Here is a 26,946-nt window from a genome sequence, read left to right as displayed (position 1 = left end):
TCCGGGAGTCTGATGGTGTGCCGCTTGTTGTAATGGGCCAGGTGGAAAGCCTCACACACGATGCACTTGGAAATGTAAAAATGTCATTGACGAATGAGTACAAGATGCTCATGGCCTTGGAGGAGATGCCGGTATAGGAGTGATTGGATTGAATTGGATTTATTTATTGTTACGTGTACCAAGGTACAGTGAAAAGTATTTTTCTGCGAGCAGCTCAACAGATCATTAAGTACATGAAAAGAAAAGGAAATAAAAGAAAATACAAAATAGGGCAACACAAGGTATACAATGTAACTACATAACACCGGCATCGGGTGAAGCGTACAGGGTGTAGTGTTAATGAGGTCAGTCCATAAGAGGGTCATTTATGAGTCTGGTAACAGCGGGGAAGAAGCTTTTTTAGTCTGTTCGTGCATGTTCTCGGACTTTTGTATCTCCTGCCCGATGGAAGAAGTTGGTAGAGTGAGTAAGCCAGGTGGGAGGGGTCTTTGATTATGCTGCCCGCTTTCCCCAGGCAGCGGGAGGTGTAGACAGAATCAATGGATGGGAGGCAGGTTTGTGTGATGGACTGGGCTGTGTTCACGGCTCTCTGAAGTTTATTGCGGTCTTGGGCCAAGCAGTTGCCATACCAGGCTGTGATGCAGCCAGATAGGATGCTTTCTATGGTGCATCAGTAAAAGTTGAACTTGCTTCATTACTTTGTAGCTGCAGGTGGAGTAACTCTCCTTCCTCGACTTCCTCCCTCCTCCTCTTGCAGCCCTTCATTGGCAGATTCTTCTGGGCTTTCCTGCTGCCCTTCTTGGAAGCTGCAACTTTGTTCTCGTCCGGCATGGTCAGAGTAAACTGCAGCCCTAGAATAGCTTCCAACCAATTTAATTTAGTGGACTCTGCTGCCCATGTTCACTAATTTGCATATGCCATTTACAGCGAAGGATGTCGTTTGACCCTCAGCACGGTCAAATTGGGGTCAGAAGCCTGCACTGTGTGGGGATCAGTCACACACCTGTGATTTTCTCCAATGCAGCCAATTAATGATGAAAGGGCAGGCTCACTATCCAGTTAAAGATAGGGCAGCACGGTAACACAATGGTTAGCACTATGGCTTCACAGCGCCAGGGTCCCAGGTTCGATTCCCGCTTGGGTCACTGTCTGTGCGGAGTCGGCACATTCTCCCCGTGTCTGCATGGGTTTCCTCTGGGTGCTCCGGTTTCCTCCCACAGTCCAAATATGTGCAGGTTAGGTGGATTGGCCATGCCAAATTGCCCTTCGGTTAGATGGGGTTGCAGGGTTACGGGGATAGGGTGGAGATGTGGGGTTAAGTAGGGTGCTCTTTCCAAGAGCTGGTGCAGACTCGATGGGCCGAATGGCCTCCTGCACTGTAAATTCTACGATTCTAAGGATGCCTGGGTTGTCTCTTGAAGTTGGAGGGTCAACAAGAGGCCGTCCAACTTGGAAGCAGCAGCAGGATACAGGTTAGTAAGGGAGAGGGGACCCCACGGTGGAGGTGACCTTTGCCCAACTTTTCTAAATCTTCCATCTACAAAATGGCATGAGCAGCGGGCCACCATTCTGGAGGAGGAACCCCCGCATTCCATGTCCACCACTTTTGAAGCCAAACAATTTGGCCCCCTATTTCACTCTGGTCCCTTGAGTTGGTCCAGGGGGAACTGTCGGGGCCTGAATTTGTGTCACAACGAAGAAGTCATATCGGAGAATACTTTAGTTGGGAACATACTCACTCGTCACCTCTTGATCTTGCTTAAACCTCCTGTTCTAAAGCAGCACATGCTTGGAGTTGGCAAAATAATTTTGCAAGAGAAAGAATACATTGGTATCAGAAAGATGTTTTGGGTAGTAATGTACCATCAATGATGACAGACGAGAGTCAGAAGAGTAAACTGTGGCTTTAATCAGCTGCTGGCAGCCGGTCCCAGAATGAGGGCAGGGCTGGAGGTTAGCCACCTTTATACTTGAGCCTGAGGGGCGGAGCCAGCAGGGACAAACCCAGACATGTAACAAACAGTAAGTACAATATAAGACAGTGGTTTACCACAGTTAGTGTAAAATGGAAGGAAATAAGAGAAGTAGAAACTTGCATTCATACATTGTCTATTGAAGTCCCAGAAAAATGCCCCAGATCCTTCACATCGGAAAAGCTGCGTTGTACAGTTATTATTAAGTTGGTAAATTCAGCCATTATTTTGTATACAGGTAAGTTCTACAAACAGCAGACGGGTAAATGACTAGTTGATCTGTTTTTAATTATAGTGTTAGTTAATGGTAAAGTATTTGGACATTGTACCGGGAATTTCTTGTTTTTAAATAAGCATTTCAGAATATTTCAACTGTTGCAGAATCTGGGGCACATTTTTATAGGTGCATTGCTTGATACTTTGTCAAAACAAAGCTGTGTCACACTTTAATTTGATGTGGTCTTTAGCCCTGGTAATGGGTTCCAACTTGGCTGTATGTTACTAGAACTATGATGGTACACAGCCACATGCCAGGTTATGTATTATTACTGAAATTCTAGTGAACCCGGACAGTTCCTCAGACAAGATTATGTCCCTGTTTAAGGTCACCCACTACTTTGAACAAGTGGAATTTACCTTATCAGCAATCAACTGCATTAAAAAGTCAAAGCTATCAGAGAGTAGAAGGAAACATTTCAGACAAGCCTCCGACACGGCCACAAACATCCCCCACCTTGCCTTGAAGCCCTCCGCTGGACCCCTTAATTCGTACTTAATCTTTTCCAACTGAAGAAAGTCATACAAGTCCCCCAACCAAGACGCTACCCCCGGTGGAGTTGCTGACCGCCACTCCAACAGAATTCTTCGACGGGCAATCAGAAGCGAAGGCCAGAACATTGGCCTTCCTCCCCTCCATCAGCCCCGGCTTCTCTGATAACTCAAATATCACCGCCACTAGTGGGTCCAGCTCAATCTCCTCCCCCACTATCCTTGTTAGCGCTGCAAATACCCCCCCCCCCCCACAACTTTTCGCAGCCCCAGAACATACGAGCATGATTCGCTGGTCCTCGTCCACACTTCTCACACTCGTCTGTCATTCCCTGGAAGAACCTACTCATTCTTGCCGGAGTCATAAGTACCCTTTGTACCACCTTGAACTGTATCAGGCTCATCCTTGAATACAAGGAGGTCGCATTTACCCTTTGTAATGCCTCACTCCGTGCTCCCCAGTTTATCTCCCCTCCCAGCTCTCCTGCCCGCTTCTCCTTAATCTTCACTTCCTGCTCTCCCAGCCACCCATATACGTCTCTGATCCTGCCTCCCCATCCATAAGCAGCAGTCGCTCGAACAGGGTGTACTCGGCAACCTGGGAAACATTTTCCAAACCTTCCGCGCGACGTCCCTTACCTGCAGTAACCTAAACTCACTTCCCCTCGGGAGCTCTACCCTCCCCTTCAGTTCTTCTATACTGGTAAACTCTTCTTCCAGGTACAAATCCCTCACCTTCTCCACTTCCTATACATTCCATGTGTCGCTCATTCCCTCGCTACCGGAATCCCCAGGTATTATCTCTGGCCATCTTAAATGGCATGCCCCCCTAGATTGGCTCGCCGATCCAACTCGTTCATCGGGAACACGGCGCTTTTCCTTACATTTAACTTTTATTTTGAGAACGTCCCAAACTTCTCCAACAGGCCCATGATCCTCTCCATGCTCTCCAGCGGGTCCGAAACATACAATAGTAGTGCCTCCGCATATAGCAACACCCTATGTTCCCTTTGTTCCCTCGCCACTCTGTCGACCCCCTAAGAGCCATTGCCAGAGACTCTATAGCCAGTGCAAACAGCAGCGGCAACAGCGGGCATCACTGCCTTGTTCTCCTGTGCAGTTCAAAGTTCCGTGAACCCATGTCATTGGTCCGCATACTCGCCATCAGTGCCACATATAACAGGTGTAGCCATGCCACAAACATCGGCCTTCCCAGGATCTCAAACAGGTAGCGCTTCTCCACCTGGTCAAATGCCTTCTCAGCAGCCATGGGCACCATTACCTCCGGTACCTAAACTCTTAACTGGGTCATGATCACGTTTAACAGCCTCCTTGTATGACTAGAAATCTGCCTGCCCTTTACAAAGCCTCCGCAACCACCCCCGGGACACAAACCGCGACCAACTTAGTCAGTGCTTTCACATCCGTATTTAACAACGATATGGGCCTAAACGACCCACATTCTGATGGATCCTTCCCCTTTTATGGTATTAATGTGATCATTGCCTATGTCATCGTCTCTGGCAGCTTTCACTTCTCCAACGTCTCATTAAATGCCCCAAGAGGTGCAAGGTTCGTCGCAAACTCCTTATAGAATTCCGGCGGGTAACCATTGGGCCCAGGGCCTTCCCCAACCTCATACTCTTTATGTTATCCAATACCTCCCTCAGACCCAAGGCTCCTCTAGCGCCTGCCTTTTCTCTTCCTCCAACTGTAGAAACTCCAGTTCGTCTAAGAGCCGTCCCATGTCCTCCTCTTCACCCCCCCGGGTCTGCCCTGTACAGCTCCTTACAGTAATCCCAAAACACCTCGTTTATCTTGCCCGACTCCGACACCACGTCCCCTGCCCCAGTCCGTATCTTCAATATTTCCCTGGACATGACCTGCCTCCGTAGCTGATGCACCAACATTTGAATAGCCTTCTCCACGTATTCGTACTGCACCCCCCTTGCCCTAAGCAGCTGTCCTACCACCCTCCGTGTTGACAACCAATCAAATTGCCCCTGTAATTTTTTTCCTCCTCGCCACTCCCTCCGTGGTGGGCACCCTCGAGTACTCCCTATCTACCTCCACTATCTCGTTCATTAGCCGTTCATATTCCACACTCTCACAATCCTCATGTGCCTTGAACAAGATAATTTCCCCTCGGACCACCACTTACAGCGCTTCCCAAAATATGCCCGCCGACACCACCCCCGTTTTGGTTCAATTCTACATAATTTTTAATCATAGCCCACACTTTATGACAAAACCCTCTATCTGCCAACAAACCTAAATCGAGCCTTCCCCCGGCCACTGCTCCCGTCCCGATCTAAGCCGAATCTCCAGCCAGTGGGATCCATGGTCCGAGATTACTATCCCCGCATATTCTGTCCCCTCCACCCCAACCAAAACCTCCTGGCTCACCACAAAAAAGCCGATTCTTGAATATATCCTATACACATGTAAGAAAAAGGAATACTCCCTTCGTCCTGGTTTCTTGAAGTGCCACGGGTCCACCATGCCCATCTTTTCCATAAACCCACCCAGCTCCTTTGCCATTCGTATTCTACCCAGTGACCTGGGGCTTGACCTATCTACTCTCGGCTCTGGAACACAACTAAAATCTCATCCCATAATCAACTGGTGCGTGGCCAAGTCCAGGATCACTGCCAGCAACCCCCTCATAAAATCTACATTGTCCTAATTTGGTGCACAGACATTCACCAGTACCACTGGCGTCCCTTCTAATACCCCACCCACCATAACATATCTCCCACCCAGGTCCCTCACTTCCTTCGCGCTCACAAACCGCATTTTCTTGTTCATCAAAATGGGCACCCCATGCAACTTTGAATCAAACCCCAAGTGGAAAACCTGACCCACCCATCCCTTCCTTAGCCTAACCTGGTCCTTCAAGCGAAGGTGTGTTTCCTGGAGAAAGACCACCTCCGCTTTTAAACTTGTTAGTTGCGCAAAGACTCCAGATATTTCACCGGTTCCTTCGAGCCCACGCACGTTCCATGTTAACTGCCTTGCCGGAGGCTTACGCCTCCATTCCCCTCCACCATCTGCCATCGTCCCCTTTCGGCTCTACCCTCGTTAATTTTACCCTGTACCTGGCCCATCCAAGATGGTCCCTTTCCCTACCCCTGACCATGTTTCTTTGCAAACGTGCTGCGTCGCGCTCCCACCGCCAATGACCATGTCCACCTCTCTCGGCCACCCCCACCCCCCACTTCCGTTCACCAGCATTACCTGCCCGTGTGGCAACTTCTGCCCAAAGGCTCTGCCTACTGACTCCCCCACCCTCGCCTCTTTGTTCTCTGAAGAAGGCTCCCTGCGGACCACACCTTCCCCCACCCAGACAAAGACTAATCTCGAACCACAGGTCACCTCCCCTAAAGACAAACAAAAAGAAGAAACACAGCCCCAGGTAGCAGGAGGGGGGCTGGGGACAGCCGTCCCCTGACAAACCTTTCACCCCTGCTACCTTTGTTGACCCAACAGTAAAAAGAAGAAAAAACCCTCCACATCGGAGGAAAAGACCCCCCCCCCTACCCTCCAACCCCCAGTCTACCCGTATTCTGCATTACTCCAGAGTGCCAGCACCTCCGTCTCCCCAAATCCTTCAGTTCTCCCCCAATTTATGCTCCTTGATAAAATCGTTGGCCGCTTCTGGGGTCTCATAATAGTATTCCCGGCCTTCACGGGTGACCCATAGTTTCACCGGGTAGAGCACCCCAAACCTGATCCCCTCGAGATACAGCACCGCCTTAGCCCTGTTGAAACCCGCACGCTGTTTTGCCAGCTCAGCTCCAATGTCCTGATATATTCGGACCTTGTTCCCATTTGCAGTTGCACTTCTCTGTGGCCCACTGCAGAATCCTCTCCTTCTCCACAAACTTATTGAGCATCACAATCACCACCCGAGGTGGCTCCCCCACTCTAGGCTTCTGCTTCAGAGACCTGTGTGCACTGCCCACCTCCGGGGCCTTGACCAACACCTTCTCCGCCACCAGCCCCGCCAGCATCCTCGAATCATACCTTGTGGCACTCGTACCTTCCACTCCTCCAGGCAAGCCCACTATCCGCAGATTCTGCCTTCTCGACCTATTTTCCTGCTCCTCCACCTTTGCTCTCAACGTCTTGCAACAGCCTCCAATGCCACCACCCGATCGCTGTGGTTCAACATCACCCTCTCCGACCTGCAACCCCTGTGTCTCCAAGCATTTCTCCACCCTCCATCGAGCCCTTCAGGGGTGCCACATCCCCTTCGATGGCCTTCGAGCGATCCTCCTGCATCTCCTCCATCTGCTGGCGGAACTCTTCCTTGATGAAGGCCATCAACTGTTCCATCTGGGGCTTTGCTACTTGCATTAGCCCTTTCCCTTCCGCCATCTTCCAATGACTGCTGCGCCACAGGTCCCTTCCAACTCCTTGGCCAGATCTTTCACCTTCTGCCAGGTTTGGTAACCAGCAGACATACCACTCCCAGGGGTTCAGTTACACTTCTCTGTCGAATTTGCACCCTATTTTGGGTAAGAAGTGCTCTTTTCTACACCTTTAAGCAGCAGCTGCCCTGTGTGCGGCCACTCACACCATGGGCGCCACCAGAAGCCTCCACAACCAAGACTTTAATGATGAAAGCTTATATTGAAATATAGATGATGAGGTAACCTAGGAAGTTGTGAGCCTTGAATGTTTGGCCATCAGTTCATTAATCAATAAAACATGTTTTTCTCTTGACATAAATATGCATGTTGCTTATAAATCTATTCTCATGGGTATCTACACTTTGGTTTTAATTGCAGAAACACAATTCAGTTCACGCCTACACAGATAGAAGCAATTCGGGCTGGTATGCAACCAGGCTTAACAATGGTAAGAGCATTTTGAAACTTTCAGCTTTTACTTCCTAATTTTTCTTCCAATCTTAACAAATGTCTGTGGGGCTATGTTTAATGTTGCCTAAGCAAAATACTGTGGATGCTGGACATTTGAAATTAAAATAAGAAATTGCTGGAAATACTCAGTAGGTCAGGCAGCATCTGTGGAAAGTGTTTGATGCTACTCTAGTTGTTGTTTTTTATTACTGTTGTTCTTTAATGCGGTGTTTCTGTGTTCTAGGTAGTCGGGCCACCAGGTACAGGAAAAACTGATGTTGCGGTACAGATAATTTCCAACCTGTATCACAACTTTCCAGAGCAGAGGACTCTCATTGTGACCCATTCCAATCAGGTACATCAACAATAAGCATGCTCAATAATCTACTAGATTAGATTCTGTCAGGCTGAGATATCTTCATGTTCATATTATGTGTAGTATTGGTCTCATTAAAACTATAATTGTTGATGACAAGTTAGAATCCCTACAGTGCAGAAGGGGGCCATTCAACCCATCGAGTCTGTACCGACCTTCTGAAAGAGCACCCTGTCCCACTCCCCTGCCCTATTCCCATAATCCTGAAAGGCATCTAACCGTTGGACACTAAGGGCAATTTAGCCTGGCCAATCTACCTAGACTGCACATCTTTGGACTGTGGGAGGAATCTGGAACACCCGGATGAAACTCACGCAGACACAGGGAGAACATGCAAACTCCACACTGTCACCCAACGTCCCTGGCACTGAGGCAGCAGTGCTAACCAGTTGTGTGTGCAGTGCTCTGAAGAGATTAATAGTCCCTCGCGACGGGAACTTTTAAGTTGTGGTTTGTCGTGGATGTAACTGGATGACCCAATGTTGACTTGACTTTTTAAAAAAAAAAGCAATATTCTTTTTTTCAAATTTAGAGTACCCAATTATTTTTTCCAATTAAGGGGGAATTTAGCATGGCCAATCCACCTACCCTGCACATCTTTGGGTTGTGGGGGTGAAACCCACGCAGACACAGGGCGAACGTGCAAACTCCACACGGACAGTGACCCAGGCCGGGATTCGAACCCGGTTCCTCAGCGCCATAGGCAGCAATGCTAGCCACTGTGCTGCCCTTTAAAAAACAATATTAACTTTTTAAGTGGGGCAGGGAATTGTTGAATGCACATTTTTCCATTTTGACCATCAGGTTTTAACAGTAAGAGCCCCTTGGCCAGGAAAAACACAACCAACTGTCGCAAAGTGCATTCTATTGTCCCCAACCAACATGCCTAACTCTAACCTCAGAATAGAACCCTCAGCAATTTAAATGTGATGATTACTTTTTAAAAAGTGTCCACCATCCTTATGACTTTATTCAGTAAGGTGGTCAGCTTGCCAAACCTGAGCTGTTTTTGTGGATTAGGCAAATTCCAGAGGAGGCCAGTATTTATGTGTGACCTATATGGTCAACAATGCAAAGCGGCTGTCATCAGTGTGAACTGGATCCATTCAGAAATAGTTTTCAAACAGTATGTGACAAGACTCAACATAGTTTGCTGCATTTTTGAAACCTGTATTTTTTAAATATCTTCAAACTCAATGATTTAGAAATGCAGTTTGAATATCAGTAGCTAACATTGTGAGCAGCACTCTGCGCTGTAAAATACTTTTGTTTGATCAGTATGCCCTTTTCCGATAACTTATTTGAAAAACCAATACTGATGACACTTCTGTTATAAAACACAACACTGCGAATGGGAATCTGAAATAAAAACAGAAAATGCTGGAAAGACTCGGCAGGTCTGGCAGCAATTATTAAATTCATTTCCGGGAATGTGGGTGTCACTGGCTGGGCCAACATTTGTTGTCCACCCCGAATTACCCTTGAACTGAATGGCTTACTAGACTATTTTCAAGGACATTTAAGAGTCACCACATTACTGTGGGTCTAGAGTCACATGTAGGTCAGACCAGGTAAGGGTGACATATTTCCTTCCCTAAAGGACACTATGGGTCCTTTATACAACAATGGACAATGGTTTTGTGGTCATTATTTCACCATCTGCAGTGGTGAGATTTGAACCCAGCTCCCCAGAGCATTAATTTTGGACTATACCATTATGCCACCACATCCCCGGAGTTTAATAATCTTTATTAGGGCCATAAGTAGGCTTACTGCAATGAAGTTACTGTGAAAATCCCCTAATCACCACACTCCGGCGCCTGTTCGACTACACAGAGGGAGAATTCAGAATGCCCAATTCACCTATCAAGCATGTGTTTCAGGACTTGTGGGAGGAAACCGGAGCACCCGGAGGAAACCCACGCAGACACGGGGAGAACATGCAGACTCCGCACAGACAGTGACCCAAGCCGTAAATCGAACCCGGTTAGAAACAACAGTGCTAACCACTGTGCTACGAGTTAATGTTACAAGTCCATATGGCTCCACTTTTGTTATACCTGATTCAATTTTGTACTGCAGAATTTGCTGATTAATAATGATTGATCGTCACATTGTCCCCACTAAACTAATTATTTTCCAAGAGGCAAAGCATGTCTCTTTTTCAATGTTCATTTTGATAATGTCAATTTTTAAAAGCCCAAGATTGACATCTCGCTACTGTTTAATATGCTTGTTTTTTATTCCTTTTAGCCTTGGTGTTGTCTTACACTGATGTTTCTTGACTCTTCATTGAGGTTTTTCAGTTTTAAAAAAGTACATAATTTGGTAAAGCTGCCATTTTGTACATCAGCGACTTAATCAGCCCAGGTTGTATATGTGAAATGCACTGGCAGCCTGAAAGAGGTCAATTTTAATTGCTAGAAACTCCAGCCATACTGCGATGAGGTGAATTCAAATGCAGCAACCACATCACTGGCAGCAAGACATTTAAGAAACTGTTAGATGTCCAGCTGAATGAGATCGAAAGGAACATCTCGGGCGTAATCCAGTCAACAAAGACAAATTGGCTACCTGTGCTCTGCAACATTGCTCCACCACAAATCTGTCATGTCGCTAGCATAACACATTTGTGAGGAAGAGTGTACAAAAATCCGGTGTGCCACTGGTAGAAGACATCACTCACCCACCCTGCAAACGCCTCATTCAAGGCGGCCAATCTGGCCCAACCTGCCGGAGCTAGGCAGTTCTGCTACAGACCTGTGGCACACCAACAACACAGCCCAGAATCAGCACTTGTTTGATGATCCCACGTTGGGAATCCCAGGCTTCGATCTCCTGTGCAGCGAACGGCTCAAACTGGACAAGTTTCGCACTGGAGTCGGACGCTGCTGCGGCTACTGCTTCCATTGGTTATGCCGTGACTCACCCCTGTGCAACTGTGGTGAATTGCAAACCATGGTGCATATCATCGACAAGTGCCCCAACCTGTGCTTCAGTGACCATCTCACTGCTCTGCTCCAGGCTGATGAGGCTGCCAACTTGCTGAAGAATTACAAATTTCACATCTCGCTCTTCATCAGTCCATGCAATAGTAGTCGTAATAGTATTTGATAATGCAGGAAGTGATTTATTGTCACATGTACCGAAGTATAGTAAAAAATATTTTTCTGCGGCCAAGGGGACGTACGCAGTACTAACACGGTAGACAAAACGAATAATCAAGAAAGTACATCGACCAATAAATAATTGGTTCCGATGCGGAACAAGGACCAAACTAAGCAAATACATGAGCAAGAGCAGCATAGGGCATCGTGAATAGTGTCTTACAGGGAACAGATCAGTCCGAGTTGAGGAGTCTAGTAGCTGTGAGGAAGAAGCTGTTCCTATGTCTGGATGTGCGAGTCTTCAGACTTCTGTACCTTCTGCCTGATGGAAAGGTCTGGAAGAAGGCAAAGTCTGGGTGTGAGGTGTCTTTGACAATGTCTGCCCTTCCGAGGCAGCGGGAGGTGTAGACAGAATCAATGGTAGGGTGGCAAGCTTGTGTGATAATAATATATAGTTACCTTTGATCGAGCAAAAAATAACTCCTTTAATTCCAAGAATGGAAATGTGGTTGAGACTAACATCTTGGATTTCATTTTCTTTTGGCTTAATAGCATTCCACGGACCGGATACTTTAAAAACAGGTTATTTGCGATGAAGAACACTTTTGAAATCATTAGTAATCAAAAATGAAAAGATAGCGCGCAATAGAACCATTTTAATTAGAGTTCAAGAAGACATTCGACTGTGGCTCTTGACATTTGAGTGTTGCAATTCTGATTATCGGCCCTATTATTTGCACACATTTTCTCTTAGCATTGAAGTACAGCCTTGTCCATGGGGAGTGCAGTGAATTTGTGGAATATAGCTTCTCCAGTCTGACCTGCTCCTACTTGTGTTGCCTTCAGGCTTTTACATTTTGCCACCACTTTCAGCCCTCGTCTCCTAAACAAATCAATTTCTAAGCTGTTTGCGAGCTGAAAGATCATAAGACTTTAATGACAGAAACATTTCAGCATTAAAATTAAATATAAACACTAATTTTTTCCCTCATCAAACAATCTTTGGTTTCTCAACATTTAAAACGGATTTTTAAGCTTTTAGAGGTTTGCAATTGTTTTTAAGGAGAAATGCATATTTTTGAAATCGTTCTTTAGATCCAAATGAATGAAATGAATGAAAATCGCTTATTGTCACAAGTAGGCTTCAAATGAAGTTACTGTGAAAAGCCCCTAGTCGCCACATTCCGGCGCCTGTTCGGGGAGGCTGGTACGGGAATCGAACCGTGCTGCTGGCCTGCCTTGGTCTGCTTTAAAAGCCAGCGATTTAGCCCAGTGTGCTCCCATTGGCTATGTAAATTGAATTTTAGTTGCGGGAAGGTGCAACAATTACTTCGCTTTTAGTTACATTTTAGCAGATAATTGCACAAGAAACTGCCTTCATATCAGCAACATGTATTTTGTATCATACTTGCTATGATTTGTGGCCTGCTTTGCACAAATGACACCGCGTAAAACCTTTCAAAGTCTTTTGGCTTACTTGAAGCTCAGAATTGATTTGTACAAGTAACTGATGAAAGACATTGTATAGTTCATTTTAGGCAGAGTTATACTTCATTTAAAGACTGTTATACTCCTTGAGATTAATTTATTGAATACTGAAGTAAATTGGAGATGAATAACAAAGCCAGGTTGTATGGCTCTAAATGGCTAAGAGCAGAGTTTCTAAATTATTAACTCATCAGTTGGATTTCTGCAATTGTATCTTAAGCTCATCACTATTTGACTAACCTTTAAACTATGCGAAGCACGTCAGCTACTAAAATAAAAGAGGTCGTAGAGATATTGTGAGCGATTTTTAAATCCTTAGCAAAGTGAACTTGACTCAACCAAGCATGATAGCTGAAGCAGAGGAACTAAAAACAGAATACTGGACAGTCAAAGACGTGATGTGATACAAGTCCTATAAATAAGTTTGGGCCAATAATTGAACAAATCCTTGTAACTTTAAGGATAAAAGCAAATTACTGCGGATGCTGGAATCTGAAACCAAAGAGAAAATGTTTGAAAATATTAGCAGGTCTGACAGCATCTGTAGGGAGAGAAAAGAGCTAACTTTTCGAGTCATTCACTTCGACAAAGGGTCATCTGGACTCAAAAAAGAGGTATTCACGGACATCTTTAACCTGTCCCTACTCCACTCCGAGGTCCCCACCTGCTTCAAGAAGACCACCATCATACCGGTACCAAAGAAGAACCAGGCAACGTGCCTCAATGACTACCGACCAGTGGCCCTGACTTCTGTCACAATGAAGTGCTTCGAGAGGTTGATCATGAAGCGCATCGCCTCCATACTCCCAGAACGCCTTGATCCACTGCAATTCGCATACCGCTGCAACCAGTCCACATCAGCCACCATTTCCCTGGCCCTACACTCATCCCTAGAGCATCTTGAAAACAAGGACTCCTACATTAGACTCCTATTTATTGACCAAAGCTCCGCCTTCAACACCATAATCCCAGCCAAGTTCATATCAAAGCTCCAAAACCTAGGACTTGGCTCCCCACTCTGCAACTGGATCCTCGATTTTCTGACCAACAGACCACAATCAGTAAGAATGAACAACAACACCTCCTCCACAATAGTCCTCAACACCGGCGCCCCGCAAGGCTGCGTACTTAGCCCCCTACTCTACTCCCTGTACACACACGACAGCGTGGCAAAACTTGGTTCCAACTCCATCTACAGGTTTGCTCACGATATGACCATAGTGGGCCGGATCTCGAATAACGATGAGTCCGAATATAGGAGGGAGATAGAGAACCTAGTGGAGTGGTGTAGCGACAACAATCTCTCCCTCAATGCCAGCAAAACTAAAGAGCTGGTAATTGACTTCAGGAAGCAAAGTATAGTACACACCTGTCAGCATCAACAGGGCCGAGGTGAAGATGGTTAGCAGTTTCAAATTCCTAGGAGTGCACATCTCCAAAAATCTGTCCTGGTCCACCCACGTCGACGCTACCACCAAGAAAGCACAACAGCGCCTATACTTCCTCAGGAAACTAAGGAAATTCGGCATGTCCACATTGACTCTTACCAACTTTTACAGATGCACCATAGAAAGCATCCTATCGGGCTGCATCACAGCTTGGTATGGCAACTGCTCGGCCCAGGACCGCAAGAAACTTCAGAGTCGTGAACACCGCCCAGTCCATCACACGAACCTGCCTCCCATCCATTGACTCCCATCTGCACGTCGCGCTGCCTGGGGAAAGCGGGCAGTATAATCAAAGATCCCTCCCACCCGGCTTACTCACTCTTCCAACTTCTTCCATCGGGCAGGAGATACAGAAGTCCGAGAACACGCACGAACAGACTCAAAAACAGCTTCTTCCCCACTGTCGCCAGACTCCTAAATGACCCTCTTATGGACTGACTTCATTAACACTACACCCTGTATGCTTCATCCGATGCCAGTGCTTATGTAGTTACATTGTATATGTTGTGTTGCCCTATTATGTATTTTCTTTTATTCCCTTTTCTTCTCATGTACTTAATGATCTGTTGAGCTGCTCGCAGAAAAATACTTTTCACTGTACCTCGGTACACGTGACAATAAACAAATCCGATCCAATCCAAAACTTTAGCTCTTTCTCTCCCGACAATGCTGCCAGACCTGCTGAGATTTTCCAGCATTTTCTCTTTGGGTTCTTGTGACTTTACTATCACCATAGTGTAATCACACTGCCAATGATGCATGAAAGATTTTGTAAACCAAGAAGTATTTTTTAAATAATCATATTTATTGCCTTAAGGGGGAATGTCTAAAGCATTTTTGAGCATAAACAAGGGACTAATTTACGTGAACTTTGGAAGTGGAAGTTGATTGCACACTAATTAAGCACCAAATCAGTCAGGTGAAGGCTCCAAATATAATTTGAATAGCAGCTAAGTTATAATGCAGGCTATTTTTAGCAATGGAAGTCTCGAGCTCCATCTGAAACTTGAGAAAACATGGCAAGTTCTGAGAATCACCCAGTCCCGAAATCAAAGAGAGAAAAACAAATTGGCAACTTCAAAAACAGAATAAAAAATAAGTAACAAATTGACTTCCCAAAAAGAAAAATGAATGAACTGTGAGAGAGACTTTTAATGGAGACTTTAAATGACTTTAAAAGGAGATCTTACTCTTAACATGACAAAAATGGAATAAAAATATTTAAAATTTAGGAAGAAAAAGTCAATGGAGAAATCTACACCCGATTGCTTGAACCTTTTCTTTTGCTGGTTAAATAATACAGAATAAAGTTGATGAACTTGCACATCTGTTGAAACATTGCATATCCTAAACTTCAGCGTATAAAATACATACTTTTGAATTTAAACCTAGTGTTAAATTTATGCATAACATTTGAGAGATTTTCTCCAGACTAATACCTATAAGTATTCAAATCAAAGCTGACATAGTCATTGCCTGTGATTTTCTGGGCCCATTTGCTGTGGGCACAAATCCGGTTAAGTCTCAGGGGAGGGCCATAATGGGATTTGTGGTGGTGAGATCTCAGTTTGAGATCTTCCCCGCCAGTGACGTAACCAGGTTATTGCCCGGTGAGGGCGTAGGCCTAGTTTCCATATATTTAAATGACTTAATGCTGTTGCTTCTGGGGGTGTCGGATCCCCCCGCTGGCATGAGGTCACGCCAGCAGGAATCACGACCGGTTTGCTAAAACGTAAACTAGTTGTGATGACCATGCAGGGGCTTTACTGAGAACATTTGATTTGTAACCACAAGAAGATCTTAAACTCTCAATTATAATCAATAGACACAATAAAAGATTTCATTTCGCACCCAAAAAAAATTTATTTTCAAAAGTTGTTCTCAATTCTAAACACGGAGTTGTCTGTTACTGTCAATCTCCAGGCATTGAATCAGCTGTTTGAGAAGATCATGGCTCTGGACATTGATGAGCGCCACCTTCTACGTCTGGGTCATGGAGAGGAGGAGCTGGAGACTGAGAAGGATTTTAGCAGGTGAGGAGCTGCAAGGAATGTGTACCGATAGGGTAGAAAAAAGAAAACTGGAATAAATTTTAATCTGAAATTGATATTGCATATTTAGGGTGTTCGTTAATTGAGAATATAAAGGGCCTGAAACAAAGCACTTATGTGTGTATACTTGCAAACCATCCAATAAAGCTTATGTAAAATGTATTTTTGAAATTGATGTCTAATTTTAGAAAAATGGTCATCAAAGTTATTTTCTGTAAATGGAAAGATAAATTTTGTAATGCAGCCTTGACTGAAACTCATACTTGAATTATCTAGATTAAAACAATTGTGCTTGCAGAAGATCATTTTGTGTTATGGAGCCAACTCTTGATGCTTCCTGTTTTGATTATCATTTCATTTTTATAAAAATTAATTTCAAAAAACCTTATTATGATTTCCAGCATGTCTGTTCCAGTATAAAACAGGACCGGATGTTATTTGGCGATAGCTATCTGGCAAATATTGTTTGCCCCTTTAACAAATAGCGTTTCTAAGGCATTCATTGGAAGTCATCTGTAATTACTGCCTGTTGCTGAATTACTGTTATTTGCTGAATTGCTGAACAGTTGCTAATTCGTCATCCGAATTTTCATCCATTTATCCCTGTATGGCTTTGCTATTCCAGTCTTTGTTTAGGCCTGTTTTAAGGGTGAAGTTTTGATGCGTGCTGGAACTGGTAATTATTTACTGCAAGATTGTTCCCAATCTTAAGATTAGCTTGTGAAGCACTACTTCCAAGGTACCAATGATGCTTTTGATACTTCTGGTTGGGGAGCTCTGTTGCAGCTGTGTTCTACTGTCCGTGATTGGTGAATGGGCGTCATGAACTAACCCTGTGACACATCACCCGTGACTTCCGAAGTGGCCACGGAGCAAGTGGTTGCACATTTGCTGGCTCCCTCTCGAGGTGGAATTGCCTGGTCCTTTTCATCCGATTTAAGGGGTGTTTGCTGGTGTGAGGTGCACGAGCACTGAGAAATAATCGTGTTCCATCAGTGGGGCCAGTTTATGGCTTACCTGACGAGGAGTGTTAACGAGTAAGAGGCAGCAGCCTGGCCAAGAGGTTATTCGAGCTGCGACAAAGGAAAAGATGGTGGAGGTTTCTGGGGTGGCGTTGCCCGCCCAGTAGTCTACTGAGCAATTGTTGGACTTTTTGAATGCAAAGTTCCAGCAGCAGAGGAAGGAGGCCTGCGAGGACCTGGCAACGGTGGTGGAGCCCCGTATGGCAGCTATTGAGAGAGTGGTGCAGAGGCTGGAGGTGCAGGGTCTAGTGCTCCAGAAGGTGAAGGTAGTGGTGTGGGAGCATAAGGACTGGCTGGCCTCGTTGGAGGTAGAGATGGTGCTCATTGTGGGTAGCCAGAAGAGGTGGCAGGAGAAGGTGGAGGATCTAGAGAATCGTTCCAGGAGACTGAATCTCCGGATCGTGGGTCTCCCTGAAGGGATTGAGGGAACGCAGGCCACAAGGAATGTGGCGAACATGGTCGGGAAGTTGGTGGGGGAGAGGTCTTTGATTGTCTGTCTCCCCCCCCCAAGAGGTGGATCGAGCTCACGGGGCGTTGAGGAGGCCGAAGGCGGGGGAGCTGTCGAGGGCGGCTGCATCGCATTCTCAACAAGGGGAAGATACTGAGGTGGGTGAAGGAAACGGGAAAGTGCACCTGGGAGGGAAAAGTACTGAGGATGACCAGAATTTGGATGCGGAGTTGGACAAGCAGCGGGCCGGCTTCAATCAGACCAAGGCTGCCCTCTGCCAGGAAGGAGTGAAGTTTGGGGTGTTGTATCTTGCTCGTCTGTGGGCCACGCACCAGAATTGAGTGTTTTATTTTGACATGCTGGAGGAGGCCAGTGGGCGCCACCATGCTAGCTGATTGGCTGGCTAGTTAGCGGGAGTGAAGTGTGGGGTCAATCTGTGGAAGGAGGGGCTGGTGGTTGGTTTTTCTTTTTCATGGGAGGAGGGAATGCTGACGTGGGTGGAATTGGTGTTGTGCAGTTGCTTAAGGGGTGGTGGACATCTTGGGAAGGACCTGAGGGGGAGGGAAGTGTGGGCCTGGGGGAGCTGGTTAAAGAGGGGCTGATTGGCGATGGGGGCGCGGGGAGCCCCCCAACGTGGTTGATTACGTGGAACGTTTGGGGTTTGAATGGCCTGGTTGAAAGGTCACACATTTTCGCACATTTGAGGAGTTTGAAGGCATACCTGTTTCTTCAGGAGACTCACCTGAAGCCGGGGACCAAACGAGGCTGAGGAAGGGTTGGGTGAGGAAGGTGTTCCATTCGGGATAGGTTATGAAGATGAGGGGGGGTGGTGGTGCTGTTCAATAAGAGGGTGGTTTTTGAGGTGGGAAGTATTGTAAGTGACTCTGGGTATGGGGCGGGGGGGCGATGGAGAGGGAAGGTAGGTTTGTAATGGTGAGTGGGAAGCTGATGGGGCTAGTGTATGTATGGGACGATTTTGATATTCTGAGGCAGGATTTAGCAAAGATTCTGAACCTGGCAAATGAGTTGCAGGGGTTTATGGAACATATGACGGGTTAGATCCATGTCAGTTTGAGAGGGGGCAAAGGAATTTTACTATTCCCCGCACGTGCACCCGGTGTACTGCTGGGTTGATTTCTTTGTATTAGACAAGGTGCTGTTGGCGGGGGTGGCTGGATCAGAGTATTTTGCGATTGGGGTTTCTGACCATAGCTGCATTGGGTGGCCTTGTGGATGGTGAAGGGGGAGGCTCAGCGACCACAGTGGAGCTTGGATGTGGAATTGTTGGCAGGTGAGAGGGTTTGTGAAAGTGAGTGTGGCCATTCAAAATTAAGTGGAGCAGAATAAGACTGTAGAGGTGTCTGCTTCCACGTTGTGGGAGTCGTAACAGGTAGTGCTTTGAGGGCAATTTACATTGATTCGGGCGCACAGGAAGAGGGTGGAGCGAGCTGAGGTTGGAGGAGGACGTTCTGAGAGTGAACCATAGATATTCAGTGGTGCCTGAGGAGGTGTTACTAAAGAAGAGGCAGAGGCCCCAGCTGGAGTTTGGGCTGGTGCCCATTGGAAAAGCAGTGGGACAATTGCGCAGAGCGGGGGAGGGGGGGGGGCAGTATATGAGCGAGGAGAGAAAGCAAGCAGGATGCTTGTGCACCAGCTGAGGAAGTAGGCAAGGGGAGTGTGAGAGACGATATCGGAATCGGAGGGGTGATTGGGGTTTTGTGGATTTTTTCCGGAGATTGTATAATTCAGAGCCTCCGGTGGGGGATGGAGGGATGAGGTAGTTTTTGGGCGGGTTAACGTTCCTGAGGGTTGAGGAGGTGAAGGTGCAGGGTTTGGGGGCCCTGATTAGGCTGAGTGAGGTAATGGATTGCGTGGGGTCGATGCAGGCAGGGAAGGATCCGGATGGGTTCCCAGTTGAGTTCTATAAGAAGTTTGGGTTGAAGCTGGGGTCTCTGCTAGTGGTGATGTATAATGAGTCGATGGTCTGACGCTTCGATATTGCTCAGTCTAAAGATGGACAAGGACCCGGAGCAATGTGATCCGTACTGCCCGATTTCCCTGTTGAATATCGAAACAAAGTTATTGGCGAAGGTGCTGGTGGTGCGGATAGAGGATTGTGTTCTGGGATTCATAGGCAAGGACCAGACGGGGTTTGTGAAAGGGTGGCAGTTGTCGGCGAATATGCGCAGGTTGCTTAATGTTATAAAGATACCCTCGGAGGGCCGGGAAATGGACGTGGTTGTGGCAATGGACACGGTGAATGCGTTCGACCAGAGTGAGTGGGCGTATTTGTTCGAGGTGTTGGGGCGGTTTGGGAAGGGTATTGTGGATTGGGTGCGGTTGTTGTATAATCCTATGGCAAGTGTTTGGACGAACAGGGTCACTTCGGATTATTTTGGGTTACACTGGGGAACAAGGCAGGGGTGTTCCACTCTCTCCACTGCTCTTTCCTCTGGCGATTGAGCCGCTGGCAATGGCGCTTATGGGTTTGAGAGAGTGGAGAGGTATTTAGTGGGGAGGGGTTGGAGTATCGGGTTTCTTTGTTCGTGGATGATCGCATGTTGTATATTTTGGATCCGGTCGGGATCATGCTGATTTTGGGGAATTTTGCTGCTTTTGGGGGTACAGGCTTAACATGAGGAAAAGCGAGGTAGTCCCAATTAATGCACAGGGACAGGGCAGCACGGTGGCGCAGGGGTTAGCATAGCTGCCTCACGGCACCGAGGTCCCAGGTTCGATCAAGGTTCTGGGTCACTGTCCGTGTGGAGTTTGCACATTCTCCCCATGTTTGCGTGGGTTTCGCCCCACAACCCAAAGATGTGCAGGATAGGTGGATTGGCCAGGCTAAATTGTCCCTTAATTGGAAAAAAATTAATTGGGTACTCTTTTATAAAAAAAAAAAAAAAAAATATTTTTTTAATTAATGCACAGGGACAGGAGAGGAGGTTGGGGGAGTTGCCGCTTCGGTTGGTGAGGGTGAGCTTTTGCTATCTTGGGATACAGGTGGCATGGAGTTGAGCCCAGTTGCATAAGTTAAACTTGACGCAGCTGGTGGAGGGAATAAAGTTGGACTCCTGACTTCTGAGCTCCTCTGAAACTTCTACAAATTTACAAATTTCCCTCCTTGCCGGAATTAAACAATTTAGCAATTGGACTTTGTGGATTTAAATGGCCCTATAGCAGAATAATACATTGCGCTTTAATGGTATGATGATAATGCTCTCCTTATGAAACTGATAATAGTTTTGCATGTATGTACTTGATTGCAAATATAGGTATGTTTTCATTTGCGTGTAGGCCAAATAATATCTAGCACTACCGTCTGGTTTGTTTGCAATTTACTTTATAGGTACGGTCGTGTAAATTATGTGTTGGCAAGGAGACTTGAGTTATTGCGTGAAGTAGGACGATTGCAAGAGAGCCTAGGCGTACCTGGAGATGTGTCATATACTTGTGAAACAGCCGGACATTTTTACCTGTATCAGGTAAGACATTTGCAGTGCAGTAAATTAACAATATCCAAGTTTAGTGTTGGTAGGCATGGGAACATATGATCATTGTTCTCAGTTTGATTCCATTTAATATTAGTTACAATTGCACACCTCGTACATTTGCTTTGTAACCTGTGGTGGCAATGATACGGTCCATTTGGCTTTGCGTGTCTTATTTTAAATGGTCAGTCTACATAATACTATTTTTTTTTCCTGAAAATACATTATTTTTAACCTGAAAATTATTGTATTTGGACTTGGTAGATTATTTTTCTGTAATTGCACCACGGCCTAACATTGTACTTTTTGCATTACTATTTCACATTACAATAGAATCCCTACAGTTCAGAAGGAGCCAATTGAGTCACTGACGCTCCAAAAGAGCACCCCACCTAGGCGCACTCCCCCACCCCATCCCTGTAACCTCACCTAATCTGCAAATCCCTGGACGCTAAGCGACAATATTGTGGCCAATCCACCTAATCTGCACATCTTTGGACTGTGGGAGGAAACCGGAGCATCTGGAGGAAACTCAGGCAGACTTAGGGAGGAAGTGCAATCTCCGCACAGTCACCCAAGGCCAGAATTGAACCCGGGTCCCTGGCGCTGTGAGGCAGCAGTGTTAACCATTGTGTCACCGTGCAGTCCGCACATATGTAACCTATCCCTTCAACCCCATAAAACTCGTTCATTCTCAGACATTGCAATCTGATATCATAAATCAGAACTTTTTGTGTGTGAATTATAATAAATGGTCACTGGACAAATTCAAATTAAATGAAGAATTCTGTTTTTAATGTTTACGTGCAAATTTACATTGATTCCTAACAAACTGGCAAATGAACTTTTATTGTATTAATATATTTCTCTTCTCCTGGGAAGTATCTCAATCGTTACTGATGCTTTTCCTATTTGTCCACTCTTCATGTGTAAGCCTAATCATTGGATATCAGGTTGGCAACCCACAGAAAGCATCACATCTGAGCTTGGTTCTGTCCTCACTCGACCTCCATAGACGTACCTTTTCAAGTTAGGATCTTATGATAATAATGAAAATTAGGAAGGCACATCTTCTCCTTCCAGCTCTGTGAAAGTGGTCATTTTTACTCCATTACAGTCATTGTCACCGAGATTGATTAGCTGAGCACAAACTGGCAATCTTTTGTTCTGCTCATCTGAAGTTGGCATGGGGCATTCTAAAGATGAAGGGTCATCATTGGTGTTTTGCAATAGACCTTATTCACTTCCGAGCTCTGTTAGTGATTTTGCCCCTGGCAGTGACGAGGATATTGAAATATATGATTCCAAAGATTCAATAGACATCAGGTGAAATATTATATTTTTGCGTTCAATTTGTTGTTGGAGAAATATTAAGAAAATGTTCTAGTTTTGGGCATAAACTTTTCAGAAGGTCAGAGAGTCTATGTGTTGAGGAGGCTTGATCTCAAAGTAAATACTTTTCTCTCCAGCATCATAAAATAGATTTCCATGCTCCAGGAACATGCAGGGTTTTATTCTTATTTCTTCATTCTCTGCAAAAGACTAATAATTTGGTCCCTTCACATGAGAGAAGAATTCAGCAAGATACCAAGCATCAGCTAATCCTGGGAAATCCTGTATTTTTTTCTTCGGTTATGTTCATTTCATGTTTAGTAATGCATTTCAACCCTGATCCCTTTGACCCCATGGTCCTAAATGATTGAACAACAGAGCAGAAAATGTGTGGCAGCAGACGAGGGGTGGAATTTTCTCATATTTTTGTAGTGAGGCAGCAGGCAGGAAAAACAACGTGGAAGCCACTGGCCCCAACAGCGGCTTCATCCGCACTATTGTTGGGGACTTAGTATATTTTTAAAAAGCATGGGCGAGTCCCAAGACATCCCACTGGACTCCCTTCAAAAAATCAACAATAGAACTAACCCACATAGTGTCGGGTGCAGTGCCTAGACATGACCCTCTTTCCCCATCCACCCACTGGGTGATGTACATATCTGAACCCCTCTGGCAGGTCTTGCCCGTCAGGTGCATGCCCTGGGGGCCATTTCATGATTCGCGGCCTGCCCCCACGCTGACAGGAATGGACAATCTAATGAGGGGTAGGTGTGAGATTATCAGGCGTAAAGGCCCGATGATTACATTAAATATGTACAAATTGGGATCCTGACTTTCAACCTCCTTTCCCGCTCCCACCGCCGATCCCACCCCACTCAACTTGTGGACATTTGCCTTGCTCATATCTTCTGAAAAATCTGTGCCTTGCTGCAAAGTGGATAAAACAAAGTCCGACTTAGCATGGTTGAACAAACACAAACAAAAGCTCCTTTTACAATGCTCTTTGGAGTATTAGCTGCTGTGAGTGAAGAGATAACTAGATTATTAAATGCAATTTTCCCCCCACTTAATCAAAGCAAAAGGATGTGTACTGAACAAAATAAAGGGCCCTTTTTCCCTCCGTCCTCCTTTCTCCTCCCCGCCCTCCTTTCTCCTCCCCGCCCTCCTTTCTCCTCCCCGCCCTCCTTTCTCCTCCCCGCCCTCCTTTCTCCTCCCCGCCCTCCTTTCTCCTCCCCGCCCTCCTTTCTCCTCCCCGCCCTCCTTTCTCCTCCCCGCCCTCCTTTCTCCTCCCCGCCCTCCTTTCTCCTCCCCGCCCTCCTTTCTCCTCCCCGCCCTCCTTTCTCCTCCCCGCCCTCCTTTCTCCTCCCCGCCCTCCTTTCTCCTCCCGCCCTCCTTTCTTTCCCCACACTCCTTTCTCCCCCACGCCCTCCTTTCTCCCCCACGCCCTCCTTTCTCCCCCACGCCCTCTTTTCTCCCCCACGCCCTCCTTTCTCCCCCACGCCCTCCTTTCTCCCCCACGCCCTCCTTTCTCCCCCACGCCCTCCTTTCTCCCCCACGCCCTCCTTTCTCCCCCACGCCCTCCTTTCTCCCCCACGCCCTCCTTTCTCCCCCACGCCCTCCTTTCTCCCCCACGCCCTCCTTTCTCCCCCACGCCCTCCTTTCTCCCCCACGCCCTCCTTTCTCCCCCACGCCCTCCTTTCTCCCCCACGCCCTCCTTTCTCCCCCACGCCCTCCTTTCTCCCCCACGCCCTCCTTTCTCCCCCACGCCCTCCTTTCTCCCCCCACGCCCTCCTTTCTCCCCCCACGACCTCCTTTCTCCCCCCCGCCCATCTTTCTCCCCCCCCGCCCTCCTTTCTCCCCCCCCGCCCTCCTTTCTCCCCTCCCGCCCTCCTTTCTCCCCTCCCGCCCTCCTTTCTCCCCTCCCGCCCTCCTTTCTCCCCTCCCGCCCTCCTTTCTCCCCTCCCGCCCTCCTTTCTCCCCTCCCGCCCTCCTTTCTCCCCTCCCGCCCTCCTTTCTCCCCTCCCGCCCTCCTTTCTCCCCTCCCGCCCTCCTTTCTCCCCTCCCGCCCTCCTTTCTCCCCTCCCGCCCTCCTTTCTCCCCTCCCGCCCTCCTTTCTCCCCTCCCGCCCTCCTTTCTCCCCTCCCGCCGTCCTGTCTTTCCTCCCGCCGTCCTGTCTTTCCTCCCGCCGTCCTGTCTTTCCTCCCGCCGTCCTGTCTTTCCTCCCGCCGTCCTGTCTTTCCTCCCGCCGTCCTGTCTTTCCTCCCGCCGTCCTGTCTTTCCTCCCGCCGTCCTGTCTTTCCTCCCGCCTTCCTGTCTTTCCTCCCGCCGTCCTGTCTTTCCTCCCGCCTTCCTGTCTTTCCCCACGCCCTCCTTTCTCCCCCACGCCCACCTTTCTCCCCCACGCCCACCTTTCTCCCCCACGCCCACCTTTCTCCCCCACGCCCACCTTTCTCCCCCACGCCCACCTTTCTCCCCCACGCCCACCTTTCTCCCCCACGCCCACCTTTCTCCCCCACGCCCACCTTTCTCCCCCACGCCCACCTTTCTCCCCCACGCCCACCTTTCTCCCCCACACCCACCTTTCTCCCCCACGCCCACCTTTCTCCCCCACGCCCACCTTTCTCCCCCACGCCCACCTTTCTCCCCCACGCCCACCTTTCTCCCCCCCGCCCTCCTTCCTCCCCCCCGCCTTCCTTCCTCCCCCGGCCTTCCTTCCTCCCGTCCGCCTTCCTTCCTCCCCCCTGCCCTCCTTGCTCCCCCCTGCCCTCCTTGCTCCCCCCGCCCTCCTTGCTCCCCCCCCGCCTTCCTTTCTCCCCCCGCCTTCCTTTCTCCCCCCCCGCCTTCCTTTCTCCCCCCCGCCTTCCTTTCTCCCCCCCCGCCTTCCTTTCTCCCCCCGCCTTCCTTTCTCCCCCCCGCCTTCCTTGCTCCCCCCCGCCCTCCTTTCTCCCCCCCCGCCTTCCTTTCTCCCCCCCCGCCTTCCTTTCTCCCCCCCGCCTTCCTTTCTCCCCCCGCCTTCCTTTCTCCCCCCCCCGCCTTCCTTTCTCCCCCCGCCTTCCTTTCTCCCCCCGCCTTCCTTTCTCCCCCCGCCTTCCTTTCTCCCCCCCCGCCTTCCTTTCTCCCCCCCCGCCTTCCTTTCTCCCCCCCCCCCCCCCCACTCTCCTTTTGCCACCGCCCTCCTTTCACCCCTCTCAAACTGATGTTAGACACAAAACAAAGTGCAGCCTTTATGTCATTGCGGAATTAGCTCAGTCATGCAGAATTACCCTTCTAGTTATTCTTTCTTTTACTCATTCAGCCACCTTGCCTCTATTTTAAATTCCAATGGCTACAGCTGAGGTAAATATAGTTACTTACCAGCCTCAGTTACACACTGACCAACTGCACCATAATCCTAATAGCAACTTTACTAATTAATATTTAAATTATGAATTGTACTTGTGATATTTGACTCAAAATTATATATGGCCTACGGCTCATTTTTATTGTGACTTGAGTTACACAGAAGAACATCAATGCATTTGTTTTCTTTTTTCATTCAGGTGATGTCACGCTGGGAAGAATATCTCAGTAAAGTAAAGGCCAAAAGTGGAAAGTCTGGTGATGTTACAACAGTGTCTGAGCATTTTCCATTCCACAAATACTTTGCAAATGCTCCCCAGCCTATTTTTAAAGGCCAATCATACGAAGAAGATATGGAAATAGCTGAAGGTTGTTTCAGGCACATCAATAAAATATTTACGCAGCTAGAGGTAGGCTACATTTGTCTGGATAGCAAGATTTCTTGTGCTGTTTTCAATCTGCTAAATAATACCAAGATTTATTGCCTAATTTATTACTAAATGTAAAACAATTAGTAAAATGTTTTGTTTACTGTCTGCAATCTCAACTCTAGCATTAGTTACAGAACAGAGACCAGAAAGTTTGAAAATGGGTTCCCTTCACTTATAAAAATATGATTGATCTCGTTTACTGTCCGATTCTTTGTTGTGATTATGGGTTTTTGTTGTGATTATGGGTTATTGTTGGTTAATTCTTAAACATGCCATAATTTACAGGAAAAACCATCTTTGCGGTCCTATAAATCATGACGATGCTCATGTTACATAGAACATACAGTGCAGAAGGAGGCCATTTAGCCCATCGAGTCTGCACCGACCCACTTAAGCCATCACTTCCACCCTATCCCCGTGACCCAATAACTCCTCCTAACCTTTTTTGGTCACTAAAGGCAATTTATCATGGCCAATCCACCTAACCTGCACGTCTTTGGACTGTGGGAGGAAACCAGAGCACCCGGAGGAAACACGGGGAGAATGTGCTAACTCAGCACAGACAGTGACCCAGCAGTGAATCGAACCTGGGACCCTGGCGCTCTGACGCCACAGTGCTATCCACTTGTGCTACCGTGCTGCCCTACTGATGGGTTATACTTAGTATGCTGAGCTTGCCGTGCTATTCTGGATGATTATTAATTACAAAAAGTTGTAAATCCTGAACAGATTATGGAAGCCTTCTATAAAGAGACAGCATTCACAATGGTGAAAGTGGGAAGGGAGGAGAAGCATGCAGCATTATTC

The 26,946-nt window shown here is 47.3% G+C and overlaps 1 protein-coding gene across 1 annotated transcript in view; it reads left to right on the top strand.

Annotated features, from left to right (window-relative positions):
• LOC140407167 (RNA helicase aquarius-like) overlaps positions 1-26,457 on the top strand; it is a 79,933-nt gene extending 53,476 nt beyond the window's left edge. Inside the window, exons 23-28 of the mRNA XM_072494852.1 lie at positions 7,535-7,604; positions 7,851-7,961; positions 15,949-16,058; positions 20,896-21,031; positions 25,909-26,118; positions 26,425-26,457. Of these exons, the coding sequence (XP_072350953.1) occupies positions 7,535-7,604; positions 7,851-7,961; positions 15,949-16,058; positions 20,896-21,031; positions 25,909-26,118; positions 26,425-26,457 (670 nt within the window). The remainder of the gene's footprint in view (positions 1-7,534; positions 7,605-7,850; positions 7,962-15,948; positions 16,059-20,895; positions 21,032-25,908; positions 26,119-26,424) is intronic.
• Positions 26,458-26,946: the final 489 nt, after the last annotated feature.

Source organism: Scyliorhinus torazame, chromosome 2 (genome assembly GCF_047496885.1).
Source record: "Scyliorhinus torazame isolate Kashiwa2021f chromosome 2, sScyTor2.1, whole genome shotgun sequence".
Taxonomy (NCBI): Eukaryota; Metazoa; Chordata; class Chondrichthyes; order Carcharhiniformes; family Scyliorhinidae; genus Scyliorhinus; species Scyliorhinus torazame.
This window is presented reverse-complemented; position numbering and strand designations above follow the sequence as displayed.